Source organism: Lipophrys pholis (genome assembly GCF_963383615.2).
Source record: "Lipophrys pholis genome assembly, chromosome: 18".
In the NCBI taxonomy this organism is placed as follows: Eukaryota; Metazoa; Chordata; class Actinopteri; order Blenniiformes; family Blenniidae; genus Lipophrys; species Lipophrys pholis.
Window position 1 is genome coordinate 9,237,106 of NC_137646.1, and position 23,087 is coordinate 9,260,192.

At 43.3% G+C, this 23,087-nt stretch overlaps 2 protein-coding genes across 5 annotated transcripts in view; one reads left to right on the forward strand and one right to left on the reverse strand.

Moving 5' to 3' along the window:
* ehbp1l1a (EH domain binding protein 1-like 1a) overlaps positions 1 to 5,449 on the forward strand; it is a 58,801-nt gene extending 53,352 nt beyond the window's left edge. For 3 of the 4 annotated variants that reach the window (XM_080486502.1, XM_080486501.1, XM_080486500.1), the window contains one exon: positions 2,166 to 5,449. In XM_080486502.1, the coding sequence (XP_080342628.1) occupies positions 2,166 to 2,259 (94 nt within the window). In that variant the 3' untranslated portion in view covers positions 2,260 to 5,449. The remainder of the gene's footprint in view (positions 1 to 2,165) is intronic. The other variant, XR_013936259.1, reaches the window with a different exon arrangement.
* A 3,180-nt stretch (positions 5,450 to 8,629) lies between these two features.
* Positions 8,630 to 23,087, reverse strand: part of afap1 (actin filament associated protein 1) — a 67,377-nt gene continuing 52,919 nt past the window's right edge. Inside the window, exons 9-17 of the mRNA XM_080486503.1 lie at positions 21,156 to 21,308; positions 19,485 to 19,696; positions 18,351 to 18,496; positions 16,935 to 17,049; positions 14,168 to 14,297; positions 12,769 to 12,933; positions 12,498 to 12,688; positions 11,806 to 11,973; positions 8,630 to 11,502 (exon numbers count right to left, since the gene is read on the reverse strand). Coding sequence (XP_080342629.1) covers positions 11,476 to 11,502; positions 11,806 to 11,973; positions 12,498 to 12,688; positions 12,769 to 12,933; positions 14,168 to 14,297; positions 16,935 to 17,049; positions 18,351 to 18,496; positions 19,485 to 19,696; positions 21,156 to 21,308 — 1,307 coding nt within the window. The 3' untranslated portion in view covers positions 8,630 to 11,475. The remainder of the gene's footprint in view (positions 11,503 to 11,805; positions 11,974 to 12,497; positions 12,689 to 12,768; positions 12,934 to 14,167; positions 14,298 to 16,934; positions 17,050 to 18,350; positions 18,497 to 19,484; positions 19,697 to 21,155; positions 21,309 to 23,087) is intronic.

Here is a 23,087-nt window from a genome sequence, read left to right on the forward strand (position 1 = left end):
CAAAACACAATTCACAAAGCCACACATCCAAACTGCAAAATACCTCTTATATCCTGCAAAGTGAAGCACTGCAATAAAACTACATCCTGAATTTTCAAAATTAAAGTCCAGATAGCACACACTGCATTCATTTTACCAGGGTTTTATCTAACCAACTACACACTACTGAGCATAATGTAAAGTACTCTCATCTTTAGTATACTGTGCCATAACACTTAAATAGTTCAAATTGTAGAAAATTGTTCACAATCACAGAATTATTTGCAGATACACACGTGCATTTAGAATTTTTAAAATTTTCCACCAAACAAGTCGGTGCACACCTTCCACTGCTGCGCTGAAAATCATTCAATATAGTGTTCTCCAGTACACAGGGAAACAATGTTACATGTAGTGTACTGCAGTCCATATTGTACTTACATCCACATACTCGTCTGAGCTCTTTGTTTCATTCTGATTTGGTTTCACTTCAGAATTTGAGCCAATGAGGACACACTGAAAAAAATCTTTCTCAGTCATTTCCACAAACACAAAAGTAATTTGTTGAGTTAATGTAATTTAATCATGTCACACATTTCCATCTATTCATATTAAGTCTGATATGTAACCGAAAAACTGCATAGTTGATTTTTTGAGTGCAGACTGACTTGCTGAATGTTGTTGAACCTGGTGTCTTGGATGATGTGGCTTTGAATTTCTTGTAATCTAATTTCATTATTTTTGAATGCCAAATTTACAATGGCAGCGTCCTGAACTCCAATGAACATTTGGCCCCTTCCTCCACTAAGGTTGCATCTCTCACTGTGTATTAGCAGAACAGGAAGTGTTGATTTTTTGTGTGTAATGATATATATATATATATATGTACACTATCGTTCAAAATTTTCGGGTCACCCACACAATTTTGTGTTTTCCTTGAAAAGTGACACTTTTATTTACCACACGAGTTGTAAAATGAATAGAAAATATAGTCAAGACATTGACAAGGTAAAAAATAATGATATTTATATGAAATTAAAAAATGTTCCTTCAAACTTTGCTTTGGTCAAAGAATCCCCCATTTGCAGCAATCCCAGCATTGCAGACCTTTGGCATTCCAGCTGTTAATTTGTTGAGGTAATCTGGAGAAATTTCGCCCCACACTTCTAGAAGCTCCTCCCACAAGTTGGATTGGCTGGATGGGCACTTCCTGCGTACCATACGGTCAAGCTGCTCCCACAACAGCTCAATGGGGTTTAGATCTGGTGACTGCGCTGGCCACTCCATTACAGATAGAATACCAGCCGCCTGCTTCTTCGCTAAATACTTCTTCACCATCTGGAGGTGTGCTTTGGGTCATTGTCCTGTTGGAGGATGAAATTGGTTCCAATCAAGCGCTGTCCACAGGGTACAGCATGGCGTTGCAAAATGGAGTGATAGCCTTCCTTATTCAATATCCCTTGTACCCTGAACAAATGTCCAAAGCAAACTAGAGACTCTAATGTACTTCTCTTCTTGCTCAGTTGTGCAGCGGGGCCTCCCACTTCTCTTCCTACTCTGGTTAGAGCCTGTTTGTGCTGTTCTCTGAAGGGAGTAGGACACACCGTTTGGCAATGTCTCGCACGGAATAGCCTTCATTTCTAAGAACAAGAATAGACTGTCGAGTTTCACATGAAAGTTCTTTTTCTGGCCATTTTGAGCGTTGAATCCACCCCACAAATGTGATGCTCTAGATACTCAAGCTGCTCAAAGGAAGGTCCGTTTTATAGCTTCTCTAACAAGCTAAACTGTTTTCAGCTGTGCTCACAGGATTGCACAAGGGTTTTCTAATCATCCATTAGCCTTCTGACACAATGAGCAAACACATTGGACCATTAGAACACTGGAGTTGCTGGAAATGGGCCTCTATACACCTATGTAGATATTGCACTAAAAACCAGACATCTGTAGCTAGAATAGTCATTTACCACATTAACAATGTATAGAGTGTATTTCTGATTAGTTTAAAGTTTTCTTCATTGAAAAAACAGTGCTTTTCTTTCAAAAATAAGGACATTTCTAAGTGACCCCAAATTTTTGAACGATAGCGTATATATATATATATATATATATACCCTCATTCTCCACCTCCCTCTTGCGGTGTGTGGTGTGTGTGTAGACTGTGACTGTGCTTCTGCTGGTTTCAGAGCCCTGGAGGAGGACGAGCGCCTGGAGCGCGGCCTGGAGCAGCGGAGGAGGAAGTACGCCAAGCAGCAGAAAGAGAAGTGTGTGATGCAGTAACCTGTGGGCCGCTTCAGCCAGGGAAAGTGGGTCAAGACTGAACCGGCAGAGGGGCCGGTGCCTCTGTGGAACAGTGGATGGAGAGAAGATCAGGGCCTGAACCATGGAGGGTGCGTCTCCACCAGGATGACCAGGCTGCTGTGGAGGTCCTGCAGAGGTTCTGACGGTCCACAACCAGAGCTCGGCTGTGTGAAATACCAGCAATTTCCTTTTTTGGTTTGGAGTTTTCATGTTTGCTTTCTAGTGTCTCACAATGTGGCACGATGCTCGGTTTTATGAGCAAATGCCAGAGAAGCAGTGCAATTTGTACATGTTGACATAAATCTTCAGGCCTGACGAGCTGATGGAGGAAAGTCAACCCACTCAGAGATGGAGTGTCTGTTTGCTTTGCAGTGTCTGTGCTGTGCTTCTGCTGTAGTTACTGAAAGAGCCTGTTTGGGAATGTGCAGTATTGTTGATGAAAAGTGTGTTTGAAAGAGACAAGCAGTAGAAAGAGGGACGGACGTTGGGTTTTTATCATCTATTGCTATTATCATGGTAATAACATAACACTGATGTTTACCTTCTTGTCAGTGAGAAAGGTTGATTTTTATTGTAGCTGAATGCAGTTAACAAAATGTTTGCCAAACAATCTGTCACCACAGTTGCCTTCCTGTTGTAGAACCACTCTGATGTGAACTTTTCCGACTGTTGCTTCCTTTGGATTGTGAAAGTGAGTAAAACCAGTCAAGTACTTTATATTTATCTCCTCGGTAAAAGGATTTCTCTGCACTTAACACATCTTTTCCGCAGGTAACTTTACTACACATGGGTGGAGTGAGCTGCTGCAGTGCAATGCCCGGAGAGCTGCAGATCCACTGCCTTGCTCAGTTACTTTTTGTCAGCTGTGGCGTTTGAACCTGCAAACCTCCAAACATGAGCTTGCTTCACTAACCGCTAAAAAAGGAAGGTTGCACAACCTTAGTAATGTTGTTTTCTACATGAATTTATCAGAAATGTGTTCAGAATGTATCTAAGTCCCAAGTTTAGATCAATTCAATGTGTCTGACGTTAAACCACAAGGAATATGTCACTGACGCGTCTCAACTGGGACTCAAACACACAACTCACATGGTGCAAGCAAAGGGTTAATTTTTAAACAGGCGGGGTTCGGCACACGGTCGAACACGTGATCATATCCAAAAGATAAATACAGAGAAAAAAAGAGTCTAGATGGGATATTAGAACAAAGGAAGACTGAGCAGACAGATGTGACGTATTAAAACACACATGAAACTCTGGCAAAAGCAAACACAGAGCACATCACATGAAGACACAGGTAAATGGGAGTGAAACCAGACACTGGTGGAGAGCAGGACATGTGATCAGTACAGAACAGCAGTGGAAGTAAACAACAACAACAACAAGCCAAGACGAGCTGCAGAAACAAAACAGCCCAACAGACAGAGAAGAACCAGACTGAGCTACAAGAGACTGGCTCAGGAACACGTCAGGACAATTCAACTCACCCAATAACAAACATGTCTCAAACCAGTAACTCGCTTTCAATTTCTCAACAAATTCCATTCAACACATTAAAGATATGACCCAACATGAAACCGATGATGGCACATTTAACCATCTAAACCGGAATAACTGCAGTGGAAGGGGAAGATTAAACGATTCTACTTGTTACACAAACTCAACATGAAACAGGAAACATTGAGGACAGACAGAACATTTAACAAAATGATATTTTATTTGTAATAGAAGAAAAGAGGAAGGAGTGCATAAAGCTTTTCAAAACCTGACAAGAGAACTGACCTGAATCTGCTTCCTGTCAGGTCTGCATTAAACAGTCACACACTAGTTTACAGTGATTTACAGTAAAAACAGCCCAAAGAGGTTATTTTGAAAAGCAGGTTTCATGAGACGAGAGGAGACATCCACAACAGCAGGACACTAGTGGACACTGGAAGTCAGGGAATAAGCAAACTGGACATGACGAGACCAGGTGACAAGATGGACGAGTGACACACTGAACATGAGCAACAGACGAAACACGACCTGGCGGTGGACATCAAGCGTGTGAGAACATCATACAGTCCTACAGCAGGCACAAACAAACAAACAAACGAACCAAAATAGTGCTAGACATGACATACTAGATCATACAGACAAAACCTGCAACGAGACGAGACGGGAACTGACAGTTGACATTAAAATAACATTAAACTGACACCAGATAACAATTAGCAAACTAGTTTGCTTTTTGATGACCTCACTGAGCATTTTGTGCTGCACCTTTGGAGTCAACTTGGCCGGATTTCCACATTTTATAAATCTCTTTCTGCTCTGTTCCCTATAGGGAGAGTAGCAACTCCAGTTCACAGTTCAACTTTTTAATATATGAAAGATTTTAAACCCATTTTAAGTTTTTATGTGAGTTGTGATCCTGCACTGAATATAGGAGAACCTCCAAATGTCATTGTGCAATGTTGCATAATGACAATAAAGCCTATCTATCATTATGAGTATAGTCCTATTCCCCACTGCACTGTTGATATATAATGACTGTTCTATAGAGAACATATATACTGTATTAGGAACGTGTGGTGTTAGTTGAAGCACACTGTTTGTCTGCATTTGTGATTTTGATACAGATCACATGTTTTGGTACATTCATGTTCAGGATTCAATGATTTTGGTAAAGATGTGACTGAGTGAAAACCAGCATTTATGCGCGCATATTAACATTTAGTCAAAGAAACAGCACCTTCCTGGTCAGCGGCAGACTTGGCTGGTCTGGCTTTACCTGAAGGAGCTGACAGCTGTCTGCGTAGCCGGGGGGGCGGAGTCACAAGGCCGTATCTGAGCCGGTGGACGCTGCGCCCCTCTTGAGTTTGGCCCTGGGCAGCTGCCCACTTCGCCACTGCTCCTGGCTTCAGAGTGCAAAGCAGCTTTTTCTTTGTCTTATTTGTGAGGTTTGACTGTTTATACTTGGATATAAAGAGATTCTTTCACAATTCTGGGCCAGATTGTTTGAAGTGTGCAGTTTTCCTGGTGTGAGTTGCTGCCAGTTGTTTAGGCTGTGGCTGTTTCACTCAGCTTGTCCAAAGGATTGCCACCGTTGGAAAGTTCTCTATCTGTGGCCCTCGTGGTACATTTGCACTATTTGTAAAGTTTGGAAAATAAAACATATTCGACTGAGTCTTGTGTGGATTTTCCTACAAATTGAATATGTTACATTTGATCCTGCAGGTTTTTAAAACCAGCCGTACGTGCTTCTATCTTTTAGCATTTCATCCAGCATCAGGGTAAAGGCAGGGCACATCCTGCTCCACATTACAAACCACACTCACTCACATTCACACCTTTGGCCAATTTACAGTCAATTCCCTGAAGAAGGTTGTTGTTTGGACGTAAGGGAGAATCTGTAAACTCCACATTGGAACCCTTCCTGCTGAGTCAAGAGTGCTCACCACCACTTTCCCCTGTGGATCAGGAGCAAAGTGTTCAGCAAGTCCTGAAGGTTCATTCATCCATAGCTTTGGTCAGTCGGTCATGCTCATGATGGTCAGAAACACTGGGCAGTTCCAGGTAGGACTGGAGCTCACGTCTGGGGTTTCTACACTGCAGAGGAACTTGTTTAGACAAACCCAGAGTTCAAGTTCAATCTAGACATGAATTCTTAAGTCTCAGGCTGAATGTGAGGATGAAGGTTTTAATGAGGTCTCTTCTGCAGGCTGCACCTCAGAATTACTTTATAACGGTCAGTAAATATCTCTATCTATCTATCTATCTATCTATCTATCTATCTATCTATCTATCTATCTATCTATCTATCTATCTATCTAGATAGATAGATAGATAGATAGATAGATAGATAGATAGATAGACAGTATATATCAATATATATACATCAAGTCTATATTTTCATATTTACAAGAAAAAAACTGTAAATACAACAAGTAATGTCACCCTTACACTATGTCACAGCCCGTCCTCCCTGTACTTTATGAACACCATTGTTTTGTATCATATTTTGAACTGAGTGGTGATTGGACGCTGCCTGAGCTCCGCCTTCAGTGTTGTGTGAAACCTTCTATGTTTTAACATTAAATCTCTCTCCAGGTAAAACCCCATCTCTGTTAAAAAAAACAAGTTCTGAATAATTGAAGGAAGTTGGTTGTTTATCGCTTCATACATTATATGTGTTTTTCGAAAATGTAGCAGGTCAATGAATTCTAGTAACGTTGCTCTGCACAGTAATTTAGATATGGTAACACCAGTGAACAGTAAATGAGATATTGAGTGAGATATTCCAATTTATTTTATCATCAATTATAACCAGTGGCGTTTCCAGGTGTAAATACTTGGTGGGGCAAGATTTTATTTCAGGTCTAGTGACACCACTGAATTCCAAAATAAAGTGGGTGCACAGCCTTTTAGCCACAACATTATGACAACAATATAGGTGCTGATCCCGTTAAAAGGTTGAGCCTTGGAGCGCAAACAAACAAAAAAAACAAAAATTAAATGAAAAAAATAAATAGAAATAAGTGAATGCTGGTAATCAAACTGGGTCATGTTGCTTCAGAGACAGAAGTTCTACTGCTGGACCAAACTGAGATTCTTAGAACGTCTTGGTCACTGCATCACTCAGTTTACCACCAGTTACCTTCAGTTTCTCCGCTAAAGTAAGAGTTTCAAACTCCAGTAAATAACCGACCTAATTAATTTGATTCTTCACTGTTTGTTAGCTTTAGCCACTAACAAGCTGGTATTTGTTCTACTCGCTCCAGTTCTGTGAAGCGCTGCTTCAATCAGTTCCAGCCAATCAGCTCTGAGCTTCTATATGATGTTGTTAGTGGGCGGGGCTTCAGGCTTCAAGCCCCATGAGGCATCAAATCACCTGATCTGAATGAACGAGCCACATTCTGAGCATGAACACTTTCACTTTACTGCATGCAATACACACTGCATGGTGAGAGAGGGGCGAGCTACACTAATGCAATACATACTGCATGGTGAGAGAGGGGCGAGCTACACTAATATACTATTGGTGTGGATCAGGAGGAAACAACCTGAAACAGCAAGAGGAGACCAGTAACCAGGGAGTTCAGTCCTAACATAGTAATTATGTGCTATATAAGAGGAAGTTTTATTATCTGACAAGAAAATATTGTAGATAATCTTAAAGAATCATAACATACTTTACATGCAGTCCTTTCTGATGACACCAGGTGGCACTCAGCCACACCTGCCCCTAATGACCAGTCGCCCTGATTATAACACTAAGAAACGTACTTTTATGAACTCTGTTTCCACACCATCTACCTTTAACTGTGCATATGTATCCCTTGTTTAAATTGTTCAGTCTTGTTTGTTTGTATTTTATTCCTCTGAGGTATTTGTTTTCCTCTGAGGTAATTTCATGATGAAAGGATTTAACATGAAATAAGCTTCCTTTTTGACAGGGACTCGAACCTGCAACCACAAACTATACACTCCCCCCCCCCATTAATAATCAAAGTGGAAATCGCAGGATCTGAAAATGGACATGAAGCCGTATAATTCAGCCACCAGGTGGCGCCACAGTCCGCTAAATTCAACGTGCTCCGGCTTGAAGCAGTTTCAACCAATTTCTCTTCTGAGTGGATTTCAGATTTTTACTCACCTGAAAAAACCATCTGACAGTTTATTCTCAGTCTGAGGATTATTTATTAATTATTATTTGCAACCACATTCAAACAAGCACTTCTGTCCCCTAAATTCAAACCACATCATAAAGATTCATCAAATTACCCTGAATTCAATGTTTATATGTTATTAATATAAGTTTCACTATTTCAATCGTTAAATGTAAAAACAATCTTCAGTCTGCCACTAGAGGGAGCTGGAGTAGTTTGGTGGGCCAAAACTGGCTGCAGGAAGAACGTGTAGAAGAGTTTGAGTGAAGGAGATAAGACGGTAAGAAAGATGAGAAATCATTAGTGAAGGTTTATCGATAGGAACTCAGCATTAGCATGAAATGACAGTGAGTTTGTGAATGCATGAAGGCTGCAGCAATCTGCAGGAGAAGATTCAGATTCCTCAAGACTTTTTGTAAAAATGGACAAAATGTGAATTTACATGATTGGTGGTTTTTTTCCACAGGACTACTTGATGGAAATGATTTTCATCCTTCAAATGTTATTTTGTTTCAACCTTCCAGACAGATTTTAGGATTCAGAGAACTAAAGGTGATGGACGGCTACTGGAAATGTGTTTGTGGTGCTTCAGCTGCACATCTGAGCCGAGCGAGATCTTCACAAACTTTCTTGACATCATAAAACCATTTCCAGCATTTCTGGAGTTTCCAGTCCAAGAATCAGAGAGGAGGGCGGGTGTTTCTCAGGTTTATTCATTTATGTACAAGCGCATGCGTCCCCGAGGTGGAGACCGTCCAAGATATACAGGTAGAACATTTTTAAAAAAAAGGATAAGGTGCAAAAAAACAAACACTGATGCATGTTTCCCAGAACAGCAAGCTATGTACAGCAGGTTCACAGTTACGGCCACGTTGCCTCCTGCGGACCTCCGGCAGCGAGGCCAACGCTCCAGCTCAGAACCGGGCCCAGGAAAGCAGTCCGGCTCGCCGGTCACTCACCGAGCTCAACTTAAAGCAGGAATCAGATCTGTTCAGGTTTCTGTTGGCTTCAGGTCGTCCAGAATGGTTTTATACAGAAAGTAACGCTGAAAGACAGAACCACCGTCTCTGGATCAGCGTCCAGGTCCCACTGTGGCTGTCCATCATTCTGCAGAACACTGAATCACACATTTCACTGCCTTTTTCACAAGGCAGAATTATTGAAAATGGCTTATTGCTCAAATTGCAGGTTCTCTGAAATGGTATAAATGCTCTAATCCAAAGGTCATTGTGTTTCACGGGTTTGTGGCGCCTGAACTATGATGATTTCACACTCCAGCTTCAAAGTAAATACATTTGTAGAAATATACAACATATTGAATGTCTTGGTTGTTAATAGTGGTGGAAATACATGGTTAGAAAATAACCAGAAGCTGGATGGAGGGAGACTAGTGGGGAGTAACAGATTACTAATTTGACATTAGTTACTTGTCCCAATGTTTGTGTGAGCTTGTTACTGTTTTATTAAACTCCTCCAGCTCAATAATCCTCACAACACCCCCACAGACATCCTATTGTAGGTAGCATTAGCATTAGCATGTCTCAACAGTCGCTGTTTCATTAGGCATTAGTTTACATTTTTAAAAAGCGGGTTGGGACTTTTTCTCTGGAGTTTTTTGTTGTTGCTGCTTTTTCTCATCATTAATTGATTCTGAAGAAGTGCTAACATCCAGACTACAGAGCATCTTCCTCCACTAACTCCAACTCAACTTAACTAAAATAACTTCACTACTGTCAAAGACAATCAATAGGTCATTTTCAATCCTTTAAAATCAAGTGAATGTGATCTGAAATGACGTGAAACCAACAGGAACGCTAAGCACATATTGTCACAACCATGATTCACGCAGGGAAAAAGAGTTTCTGAGCTTCAGTGACCCATTAAAGTGTGTGTGAAGCAGTGTGTGTGTGTGTGTGTGTGTGTGTGTAAGAATCTAAATCACAGTGTTTGATTTAGCAGGACGCTGCAATTTGAATTGGAGTCTACAGCAAGTGCCTCTATTTCAGTCAGTGTATTCTGGATGGGTTTGGAATGTGCCTCAGAGACTCTCTCTCTCTCTCTCTCTCTCTCTCACACACACACACACACACACACACACACACACACACACACACACTACTCTGGCTCTGCTAACAGGCCGCAGCCTAATGACGGCCCATTTACACATTTTAAAGAAGCACAATTACTCCACTAGTGAGTCGCGTGTCTCTGTTGAAAATCCAACTATGCATAAATGCAACAACTCGCTTCACCTAAAATACCTTTTCATTTTGCTTGAAAGTTTTGCTGTTACAAATACTATTCACAAAGCATCTCTTGAGTTTTACGTCGTCATTTGAACTCACACATTTTTTGAAAAACACAAAAAATTAGTCCCAAGTATTAAAGTTACTGTTGTTAGCAGCTAAATGAAACTAAACTCTGAAATGATGTCAATGTTGCTGCTGTATGTAACCAATGATATTCAGATATCTAATTCCTGTTTTCTGAGGAGGACTGTTGCTAAATATCAGGTTTGCTAGCCTGCTAACTGTCCATCAGTCACTTTGGTGAAGAACTTCAATGGTTTGAAACACGTCAAGGATCAGAATGACTGTTCCCACTGCTGGTGGCTGTTTGAGTGGCAGCAGCTGGAGGTGGTGAGGGCATATGGAAGTCAGCATTGTGGTTGTACTGTTCTGTTGGTGGACCACCGGCGAAACCAGTCAGAAGAACAACCTGCTGATGCTGATAGTGGCAGCAAAGGTTCAGTGTATCTGTAGTCAGTGTTGATTTTCAGAAAGCAACATCTTCCCTGAGCCTGCGTGGGATTTTTACCTGCAAGCACGTGCTTTACCACTGGAATATAAGCTGTTTCAGTGATAATTCCCCGTGTGTGAAGAATAACTGTGCTTCTTTAAAGACCCTGTCGGGTGCCTGGGAGCTTCCTGTTTGTTCTGGGGATTCTGGTCCTGAAGGTCGTGTTTTCACCATGATACCGACGTGTGAAACAGGACGAGCTCGACAAAAACACTTTAAATATATATCAACATAAATAAACAGAAGGGAAGCTTGTATTTCCTTTCAACATTTACAAATAAATACTTGGGTTTCAACCTTTTTTTTGAAACTCAAACTGTTGCAAAGACTTGGACACAGAAGTAGAAGGTTACGGTTACTAACGTCAGCGGAAAACACAAGGAGCACAACTTAGTACACTAAGCATGCAGAATAGAAACGTTTAGCAGGATTGCTGTGTGTGTGTGTGTGTGTGTGTGTGTGTGTGTGTGTGTGTGTGTGTGTGTGTGTGTGTGTGTGTGTGTGTGTGTGTGTGCGCGTGTATGTGTGTGTGTGTGTGTGTGTGTGTGTGTGTGTGTGTGTGTGTGTGTGTGCGTGTGTGTGTGTGTGTGTGTGTGTGTGTGTGTGTGTGTGTGTGTGTGTGTGCGTGCGTGCGTGCGTGTGTGTGTGCGTGGTGGATACTCTCCTCTGACTGTGAGAAGGGTTTTAAATAAATATATACACATTGAAAGCGACGACAGCGTGGAGCTGCAGTGAGGCTGCAGCTTTATGTGCCGCTCTTCTGCTCCCATTCCTGCAACACAAACACAAGAACTCCGTCAGTTTGAACATTTTGTATTTGTTCATAACATCTCCTGGGAGGCTGATTCAGTGTTTGATCTGTGAGTCTGTGACAAAATCAAGTGTGATCAGGTACGGTGGTCGTCGAGATCACACTGGTTTTAGTGATCACAGTGGTCATGGCAGTCATAGTGAAAATGGCGGTCATCATGCTGATAACGGTGGTAATGGTTATTGAAGTCACAGTGGCGTCATAATCACGGTGGTCATAGCAGAACTCATTCATCTCAGTTGTCATAGTGATGGCGGTTCTGACCTTGGCCTTCCTGAGGACGTGTCCTCGGACAGGCGAGGCTTTCTGGCCGCCGTGCGTTCGGCGCAGCAGCGAGGCGCTGTTGACGGGCAGGGAGCAGGACTCCGTGTCGCTGGTGTCACAGCTGGAGAAGGGAGAAGACTCCTGCGTCCGCCGAGACATGGCTGGCGACTACACAGCACAGAAGAAGAGTTAGCATGTGGACAAGCTGGATTCTCTCTAGTTTTCATCGAACCTGAAACCAACTGAACTCATGGTTCAACAAAATCTCCAGTTTGAAAAGCTGAAAATGACTGGCTGTAACAAAATTCAGCTCCCCTCGGTTTGAATGCTGAAACATCTGCTTCCTACACATGCTTTGTAACAATGACAACAGATGTACATTCTTAATTCTGTTCCTTAACTTGAATTAGTTTGCTTATAGACGTGAGATACGATCATGTTACAGTATAAGAAGTGAAGTTATTACTGGTGCCAGTTCTCATATTGACACTTTCCTACATTAAGTCTTTACTTTTGTCAGCTAATTACTATAATACCATGAAGTTACAGCGGGCTGGCAATGAGCCTCGTCTTAGCTTTAGCATTAGCCATAGCCGTCATCTTGACTACGTCACAAACTCCTGTTTCCTTGAGGAGTGCTTCATGCTGTGGATGAAGCAATGAGCTGGGCAGGGATGTTGGTGGTTCCTGACCTGGAGGCCGGAGGAGCTGGATTTGGGTTCGATTGTGAGGCCCAGGGTGACGCCTCCGCTCAGGGCCTTCTTCAGGCTCTCCTTCACCTCTGTGAGCTCCAGCTCCAGGTTCACCCGCTCCTCCTCCTTCAACCTGCACTCGTCCTCCACCTTCCTCAGCCGCTCTGACAGCGAGGCGTTGGAGCGTTTTCCTGACGGGAGGAGAGAGCGCCTTCATCAGCTCCGCTCTGGAACAGCGTGGCGCCGGCAGGCTGAAGGAGGAGACTCTTACCAGCAGCTGCCTCCACTGCAGTGCGCAGGTCTCGCCGCTCTTTCTTGAGCTGGGTCAGATGGTTTCTGATGTCCTGCTTCTTCCTCATCAGCTCTTCCTCCTTGGATTGCAGTCGCTTGGCATCGGCCTCTACGCGGTTCTTTCCATACTTGCATTGATCCGCATCTGCACAACAAAGAACAGGTGAAACAAAGCCGAGGGAGAGGATCCCCGACTGATCTCTGTTTGGAACTTCAGAATTCTATGAAAAATTTCAAACAGGATTTCAGCTGTGAAAATAAAAAAGAAATATTGCCCACATTTTATAAGTGATCTATTTTCCAAAAGTCAACGACTCAACTGAACAATCTGTGAGGAGGTTCAAACGATGAGGGATGGTGATTAGAAATTTGAGTTTGTGTCTGGTTTAAAGGCTCCAGGACTTTATGAAGGCCTGGAGTCCTTTGTCAAGTTGTTTGACAGGTGACTTGACTGCTGAGACGGCGGTCACATTGAAAGACTTCAGAGACAGATTCAATTTGGTCCCACATTTGATGGCGGTCTGGGCGTTGTGTGCAATAATCGGAATTGCAACATTCATACGGTCAGAAAGCAGACCAGGTCCTTTGTGAGCAGAGGATCAGAACTGCAGTGTGAACGCAGCTCAGGAGGCCAGTGTGGTCCAATCAGGGCACAGCACACGTGAGCGAAAACCCAGTGAACTCACAGCCGCAGTCTGACGCAGTCATTAATTACCAGAACTATGCCTTCCATCACTGGAAAATACCCTGAGGTTTACCAGCCGACACACGAATCCCAATGCAAAGTACAGTTTCGAAAAATCACTCAATCAAACCGCCGCTGACGCTGTCGAATTCACAATCTGACGCTGGAATCCGAGAATGGTGTGGCCCAACACATATTTGGTATTTCCATTACACCATTTAGAGGACTGAAAGGTTACAACCCTCCCCATTCACACATTAGGTAAAGAAATATTATTCCGAACCACCAGGATTAACGCGACCACATGTCACCTTGTCCAATCCATCTGGGCTGTCGTCCCGTTTTTGCGGCTCATGCGAGCTTTCGCCCAGCGTTTGGCAGCAGGATCACGTCTGGCCCACGTGCGTCACATGGACGGTCTCCAGGGGTAGGGGAGGTTTTTCAGTTATTTACTCCCCCCACTGCTCAAACCAACTGTAATTTAGACATCCTGCATTCTCTAAATGACTGCGGAGCAGAGATTTGTTGGAGAGCAGTCAGCTGTGGTGAAAGCAGACACACTGTCTGCTGCTCGCTTACAGCAGCAGACCTGACCGCCAAGGTGGGACATGACTCACTGCCGTACCGACACCTTCCAAGAAAAGGATTTTTCTGTTGGATTTCTTTCAGCACGAGTGTGAGAATCAACACTTACTGGAGTTGTTCCGTTTCAGAGACGCCGTCCCGTTTGTCCCACTGACTCCGTTCTTCTTGGGCTGGTTCTTCGCCGCTGCCTTCTGCTTTGACGACAACCCATTGATCAGCCCTCCTTTCTTTCCCTTCAGCTGATGAGAGGAAGTAAAAAAGACCATGAAGACTTTTCAAAAAGAGGCTTTGCATAAATTAATGTAAAGCTCATTCCAGCTTCCTTCCAAACAGTGTTGACACAAAATAAAAAGCTATTTCCATTTCGTGTAGCAGCATTGCATTAAAAAGTTTGAATAGCAGCAACAAAATGCTGGGGAATACCACGTACTAATTAAAAAGAAAAGAAAATCAGCTCAAGGAGCATTTTTCAGCTCATTAAGCTAATTGGCAACAGGTCAGTCGCCTCACTGAGTACAAGAAGCCTTTTATTCATCAGTCTGTATAAAACTACATCCGGCTCCACTGAACCGGAGCTGGCCCTGCAGTCGCTGGTCTATCGTACACCTCGCTGGCTCAAACTCTCCTCCTCACTACTCTGTGGTCTTGGAGGCCATGTTAACACCCCGGGGCCACACCACACACAGCACACATCACACGCAGCTCAATACGACACCACGCAGTGACTTACACCGCTGTGGAGGCAGGGTGGCACTCAGAGCAGACCTGTAAAAATAGAAATTACACACAGAGCCAACACATGTTGTAATGAGGCGGGAGGAAGAAAATACAACCACATGAAGCCCAGCACACACCACCTGATTTTTTATACATGCGGTCAATACTAGCAGCAAGATTCATATCAGGCCTTCTCATGGTCGTAATTAAATTAATGACGATTACAATAGGAGTACAGCACAATTCACAAACTGATGGGAAAAAGATTGGTGGGCCTGGGGGCTGACATCCAAACCTCCAGTGAGTGGAATCTTCTCAGGATGGATGGATGGATGGATGGATGGATGGATGGATGTACGGATGCCATTACAGAACTCAGACAATAAACAATTCATGCTGCTGCAAGAAAAATAATTTAAACTTCTAAACTACAAATCTAAACAGCTAATTTACCAAACTTGACAGAGAAGCTCTTATTCGACTTTAACAAAAAAAATGTTGTGCAGGTCAGTGTTCACAGGAAGTCTCTGCAATATTAAACATCTATGAGGCATCAGAGAAAAGATCTGAGCAGCTTCTATTAAGAAAAGTGGGTTGATTCACTAACAATCTGTTAAGGAGGAGGATGTCCAGGCACTAAGGTTTGGAGAGAACATGGAGCTCTATCTTGAAAAGAAAACACTACATACTGACATTTTGGTCCTGGAAATCTCAAAGTATATGAGTGTATCCTGCAGGATATTATCAGGGTGTGTGTCCACCAGCTGGAGCTCAGCAGATGTTGGCTGATGCAGCAGGACAATGAGTGTGAAGATGGAAGGACAACAGACGCTTCAAAACAAGAAAGTCTAGTTTCCATAGTGACCCAGTAGGAACTCAGTCAAGCTGAATCCAACGGAGATGCCACGATGCAGACGGACATTTACAGCAAACACACTAAGAATCTGTCGGAACTGAAGCAGTTCTAGAAAGAAAATAAGTCCAGAGTTCCTCCTGAACATTGTGCAGGTCAACCAGGTGTGATCAACAACTGCTGGGATGTTTTCAAACCATGTATTCCCTTCTTTGGTCCAGCAGCAACAGTGGATGTTTATCAAATCAGACCTAAAATATCAGAATTTTTACATGTATTTAGGTTAAAAATAATATCATAAAATAGTGTCATATCATAAAGCCCTCATTCTTCAGTACATCCAGCAGAATAAAAGAACCTGAGGTTCTTTTATTCAAACAAACAAACATGGCAATATTAGTGTCAGAGGGGACTAAAGACAAAAGTTGGTCAGTAAATCACAAAATGGGCCCGACATTGACAAGAGGAGAAGAATTGGAAGAGAAAAAGAAGAGAGTTCAGGGGGTTAGTCACCTGAGCAGTGTCTTTAGTTTTAGCATCAGCAGTGAGGAACTTAGAGGCAGCAGGAGTTTTGTAGTGACTGGGAGACGGACGAGAAGGGGGAGCAGAGGAAGTAGGAGGCTTAGGAGGATAAATGGAGGCCAGCTTTGGTGAGGGCATGTTCTCATACAGCTCAGTGTTCTCATAGTGCGCCTCCTCATTCAGCTGGCGCCCCACTGTGGGTGGACTGGAGTACTGCACCTCGGGGTCCTTTGGGGTTAAACCAGGCAGGCATGCAAGCAAGCAAAAGGAAATCCAACAGAATAAAATAATAGAAAGAGATAAAGAAAAGAGGAGGAAACAGAGCATCAAGTTAGAAGTATACAACAGAGCGCCACAGTTTGGATGTCAGTGAGAGCGCTGAAATATGAAGCATGAAAGAAAAGCTCATCGGATCGTTGGGATGCACAATGTTGCCCATTCAGCAGTACTGTGATATTGACATGAACAACATACATACCACTCAGATAAATTCAGGTTCCACACACTGTGCAGTCATGCTGTGCAAATTTAAAATCACTTTATAAAAGCAATTAATCCACAAAAACTTTAATAACAAAGGTGATGTTAAATTCTATGTCAGAAAATATATATTAGAATGAAGGAGTAAAGCCGTGCAGTGTGAGGTTCATTGAATTCAACGATACTGTGTGTGTGTGTGTGTGTATGTGTGTGTGTGTGTGTGTGTGTGTGTGTGTGTGTGTGTGTGTGTGTGTGTGTGTGTGTGTGTGTGTGTGTGTGTCTGTGTGCGCGTGTGTTCTCTCACAGTTCCATTGATGGGCACGTCATCATAGTGCAGAGCCATCCCGGTGGGGCACGCGTAGCCGCTGACGGGGTTGTCCAGGTACGGGTTTGGAGAGACGGCTCGCTTGCTGGTGAAACTGAAGAGAGAAACCAAAACCATCAAATCTGATGTGATTCACATATTCTGGTTACAAGCAACCAGGGGCAACTGGTCATTAGGGGAAGGTGGGGCTGAGCGCCACCTGGTGTCATCAGAAAGGACTGCATGTAAAGTATGTTATGATTCTTTAAGATTATCTACAATATTTTCTTGTCAGATAATAAAACTTCCTCTTATATAGCACATAATTACTATGTTAGGACTGAACTCCCTGGTTACTGGTCTCCTCTTGCTGTTTCAGGTTGTTTTCTCCTGATCCACACCAATGGTATATTAGTGTAGCTCGCCCCTCTCTCACCATGCAGTGTGTATTGCTTTAGTGTAGCTCGCCCCTCCATCACCATGCAGTGTGTATTGCATTAGTGTAGCTCGCCCCTCTCTCACCATGCAGTGTGTATTGCATTAGTGTAGCTCGCCCCTCTCTCACCATGCAGTGTGTATTGCATTAGTGTAGCTCGCCCCTCTCTCACCATGCAGTGTGTATTGCTTTAGTGTAGCTCGCCCCTCCATCACCATGCAGTGTGTATTGCATTAGTGTAGCTCGCCCCTCTCTCACCATGCAGTGTGTATTGTATTAGTGTATCTCGCCCCTCTCTCACCATGCAGTGTGTATTGCATGTAGTAAAATGAAAGTGTTCATGCTCAGGCTGTGGCTCCGTTCATTCAGATCAGGTGATTTGATGCCTCCTGGGGCTTGAAGCCTGAAGCCCCGCCCACTAACAACGTCATATAGAAGCTCAGAGCTGATTGGCTGGAGCTGATTGAGGCAGCACTTCACAGAACTGGCGCGAGTCGAACAAATACCAGCTTGTTAGTGGCTAAAGCTAACAAACAGTGAAGAATCAAAATTAATTAGGTCAGTTATTTACTGGAGTTTGAAACTCTTACTTTAGCGGAGAAACTGAAGGTAACTGGTGGTAAACTGAGTGACTTCCAAAGTATTTCATGGTTTAGCGACTCTCGTAACTCTACTGGTGGTCCAGTGGAATTTTAATCTAGGAAATGGCAGACCCAGGTCCGATTCTCTACTTAGCCTGTGTTTTTTTTTGTTTTTTTTAATCGTCTATTTCCAGTGCACAGCCTTTTCAGGGGATCAGCACCTATATGGTTGTCATAATGTTGTGGCTAAAAGGCTGTGCACCCACTTTACTTTGGATTTCAGTGGCGTCACTAGACCTGAAATAAAGTCTTGCCCCACCAAGTATTTACATCTGGAAACGCCAATAAAAGCAACATGTTGCTCCAACAAGACAAATCTTAAAAAGGTGCGACTCTCACCAAAATGACTGCTTAGCCAGCTGGATGACATTGGCGGTGGTCTCGACATCGATGTAGTCGTAGTGCAGCGTGGCCGGGTCGGTGGTGGAGCCGGTTTCAGCCAACAACACCCCCAACCAGCGACCCATACTCTCAGAGGAGGAGGCCTGGAGGCCCACAAACAGACAATTAGTGACAGGAACCCAAAGACACTTTCTACATCTTCTTGCTTCTTGAGTCCACAGATATTAGGACCCAACTGTTCAGTTTAAAATGTTTTCTCAAGGCAAACCTCTTCAGAGGCACTGCAAGCATTCTATCACAATGCAGATATATAACTTATATAACTTAACAGTTATAATGTAAACTTCTCCTGCAGCCTGATGATAGTTTCTGAAGTCAGTTTGAGCCACTATGAGCCACCTGGGAATAATCTTCCACCAGGATGTGGTCTTACCGCTCACATAAAACAAGTCTCTAAGATGGCTTGTTTCACTTAACAATTAAATCAGGAACATTTTAGCTCAGAATGACACTAAAACAAAAGGCTCTATGCAGCGCTCAGAGCTACGCTAACCTGCTTTCCTTTATATTGTGTCTGGTACGCCACATAGCACCGGAAGCTAACCCTGTTCAAGCCTCAGACTCAGGTGAAGCTGTTTTGGTTGTTCCAAAGATACAATTAAAAGGTGACTCAGCATTTTTCTTACAGGACCCCCGTTATTGAAACCAGTGGCTGAGGAGATCGTGTGGTGGGGCGAGAGTGAGAGAGTGAGAGGGTGAGAGTGAAAGAGTGAAAATGTAGGAGTGAGAGGGTGTGAGTGAAAGAGTGAGAGGGTGTGAGTGAGAGTGTAGGAGTGAGACGGTGGGAGTGTAGGAGTGAGAGGGTGAGAGTGAGCGGATGGGAGTGAGAGGGCAAGAGTGTAGGAGTGAGAGGGTGAGAGTGTAGGAGTTAGAGGGTGGGAGTTAGAGGGTGGGTAAGTGAGAGGGTGGGTGAGTGAGAGGGTGGGAGAGTGAGAGGGTGGGTGAGGATATTTCACCACATGAGAAGAAGTCTTGACGAGTGCAGATTGTGTGATTCGAGCCGTTCAAGGCGTTTCATTGTGATGCTGCTTCCTTCTCATACTGAGTGAGAAACGCTGGTTGGCGACTCACTTCCAGCACGGCCACTTCCTGGCCGTTGCGGAGGAGGCGGAAAGCAAAGGGGTGTTTGTGATCGAGGCCCGGGTTGACCTCGCAGCCTCGGAGGGGCAGCGAGGCAATGTGGCTCTTCAGGTCGTCACGGTCTTTATGGAGGAGAAGCTGGTTGTCCTTCAGACGGCACCATCGCTCCCGCCAGCGGTTGTTGGACAGGACGTTCAGGTAGCCTGCCGGTCAGAGAACAGTTTTCTCTTAGATGCAGTTTGGGACCAGACTGTTGCTATCTGGTTCAGAGCACTGGGTTTTGGCAGATGAGCACAGAGCCCACCGTCTGTACTCCTCATCACGTCCATGTTTCTGTCAGACCCCTGAAGCTGACTGATCCCAACACAGCAGCTCTTCATGGGGGCAGTGTTGATCAGTCAAAAAAAATCTAATGGTGGTTCTTGCAGATCTGCTGTTTTACATCTCAATGTGTTTAAATGATCAACAACCACCACTGCCTCCACTGCAACGCTGCTCCTCATCGTACCTCCTTCTCAATATCAAGGTTATAAGAGGTATGGTTGACTTCCTTCTACTTCCCTCTAAAAAAGAAATCTACTATATTCTTGATTTATTGTTTAGGAACAGCAACCTCTGGCAAATTGAATAACAAAACTTCATTCTATTAGCTTTGTGAAAGTATAAAAACATTAACATTTTGACACATCATTGAGTTTATCATCTGTATTAAATACCACCTGTTGTTTCAGCCTTTCATTGAGTCCATGACTCCTTTCAGGGGCCCCACAGTTAATAAAGAGATGTCATAACATTAATTTACTAATCTAATGTTAACATGCTCAGAGGTGGAGCAAATTGAAGAAATTCATTGTAAGAACTCTCTTCAGTAGATCTTAACACACTGGGCTTTGTGTGGAAGATGAATGCTTTAATGCAACAGTGTTCAAAAAGACTTCACTGTACAGTTTTCTGTAAAGGTAATTATCAAATGTGACTTGTCTGACAACTGTTTCAAAGGTTGGCACACTTTTTAAAAACATTCAATTTAGAGTATCTATTGACTGAATGAAAACGTAAAGTCTTGTGTGTCATTCTTTCTCTCTATAACATTTAAGAACAAGAGAAAAAGTCGACAGAGAAACCTTTTGAGTTAAAGCGCTAATTAGCACTCAGTCTGGTAATACCACTTCGTACCACAAGATGGTGTAATGAGTTGTTCTGCAACTCTTCCCACTTTCAGTCCAATTAAATATATTAAATAACAGAAAAAGCAAAAACATCAGATTCTGACAAAAGTTCTTCAGAAATGTCTGTGAGCATGACTCATTAAGGTTCACAGTGGGTAGCCTGTTAAAAGAAGCATTAGAACATCTTATAGAACATTATTTAAACTACTGAAGCACAAAAACAGGTGAACTTGAAGGTAACAGTCGTAACAGTGATCCCTGGAAAAATGTCAATAAACTCCATTTCAACCCAGTGCCAATTATTCCTTAAGTATTGCAAAACAAAATGCACTTAAGGTGAGAATGACCGAATGCATACATTCTGCTGCATTCACTAGTTCATTTACGGCTCCACCACGACGCCAATCATCACAAGTGTTGCGGCCTTCAGCACCATCAAGGTTTCCCAAGGGTTCCTGCTTCACAATGGATTTTGAGGACTTGGAGCTCTCACCACATGTGGGCACGTCTTCCTCAGCCGACGAGGTCTGCTCGTCAGTGGAGGGCTTCTTCTTCCCCAGACCGATGATCTTTGTGATCTTCTTGCCTGCTCCCTTCCCGACGGTTCCTGTTTTCTGCTCTGACTTTGAGTTTTTCTTCCCCTTTCCTGAGACAAAGACACATCATGAGAAGAAAGACATTAGCCGAGCCCTGTTGAAGGACTCCTGCTGACTTTAAGTCCTCAAGTCATTATATCTACACATGGAAAATTACCACCAGAGATGTTAGGTGTTCATTTATGCTCATTCAATTATTCCTGGATGCTTTTGCAGTGCAGTAAGAGGAGTACAAGAAAGAAGAAAGGCGTCAAATTCAATCAAAGTCTTGTGGCTTGTCAGTCGGTGAACAAGCTTCAGCAGGCCAATCTAAGCTAGCCTACTTTAAGTCGAAGAAAGAGAGGATGAGGAGTGACGGTGCACATTCTGCTGGGAAGTCAGTCGGTCTTCTGAGCCACCAGCTGAGCTGTCATGTTGTCAGTGACATGTTGGCGTAGAGGGTTTGGTGGTGGGAAGTCCAGCACCAGGTAACCTGAGCACTGGAGGTCAAACTCTCCTGACATGGAGCAGATTAAAATACACTCAAGACATTACCTACAGTATTATCGATATATGCATTTTATCAAAACTGTTTTATGCTATTTGTCCGTTTGACAGTTCTGAGAAGATATGAGGTAATAATGCAACACCGCTGCAGCTGAGAGGCAGTGAAAGCAGCGATCCTAATGCTCCCTGAAACAGACACACTGTCATCATGGGCATAGTAAAGACAGATTGGACTATGATTTAGTCCAGGAATTCTTTACAGATTTATTGTGGAAATGGGAATGGGATGTGATAATCATGCAATCGTCGGCACGTCATCCTTCTTTTTATGTCTTTTTCCCAAAGTCCTGAAACGACATGAGCAACTAAGTGGAGATTCAATAAAGGCTGGTGGAGAATTTTAGGATCAGTTTGTTAGAAATCTTTCATTTTCTAAACCTTATTGTCACAGCATTCAGAATAACACATGATAAAGTAACTAGGAAATGTAATGCTTCTACTTTATAGTTACTCCATCTTTATAGTTACTATTTCATGAAACTCCAGTTTTCTCGATTGATCCTGAATTAAGACGTCTTCAAAGAAATAAATGAATAAACTAGCGCGAGTAGCATTCCAATGCTCCTGGACACAGGAAAGAGAGCCCCCCCCCCCCCCCCCCCCCCCCCCCCCACACACACACACACACACACGCACACACACACACACACACACAAAAGCCTGATCGTCTGAATTGATGCGGTAATGACAGAAGCCCTTCATATCCCTTCATCTATGATCTCCAACTCTACATTTTTTTCGACATGATGCGACGACTGCCTTAATTTACCAGGAAGCCGCCTGCTCTCCATGTCAGGCCTTTTCTTTTCCCTGAGAAGTACACAAACACACGTCACACACAATGCGAGGCCCGAGGTGGAAAGCAGACACACACATGTGAAAGCCATTCAAATCTTTCTTTCTTTTTTTGATTTTTTGTTAAAGCAGGAATTATTATTAGTTTTCCCCCTGTAGGAGAAGAGGAGCAGGAAAACTCTGATCAGGTAAATTTGATTCCAGTAAGTCAGCTCTTTTTGTTACCAACCACGGAAAGAATGTGGCTGATTAAGCTGAAAAGAGGGTGTTAGGAGGGAACGAGAGAACGAGCGAGGCACGAGGAAAATGAGCAATGACCTCAGTGATGTTGGTTTTACTCAGCAGATAATGTTATTGTGTTTATGGACTATCACAAAATAGATTGTCTGTATCAGTTTCGGAGCTTTGCTGCACTGTGGTTGTCAAAACGTGTGGAATCTCCAGCAGACCTGGAAAACTGCTTTCATTGTCCTGTTGTGTTTCATGGA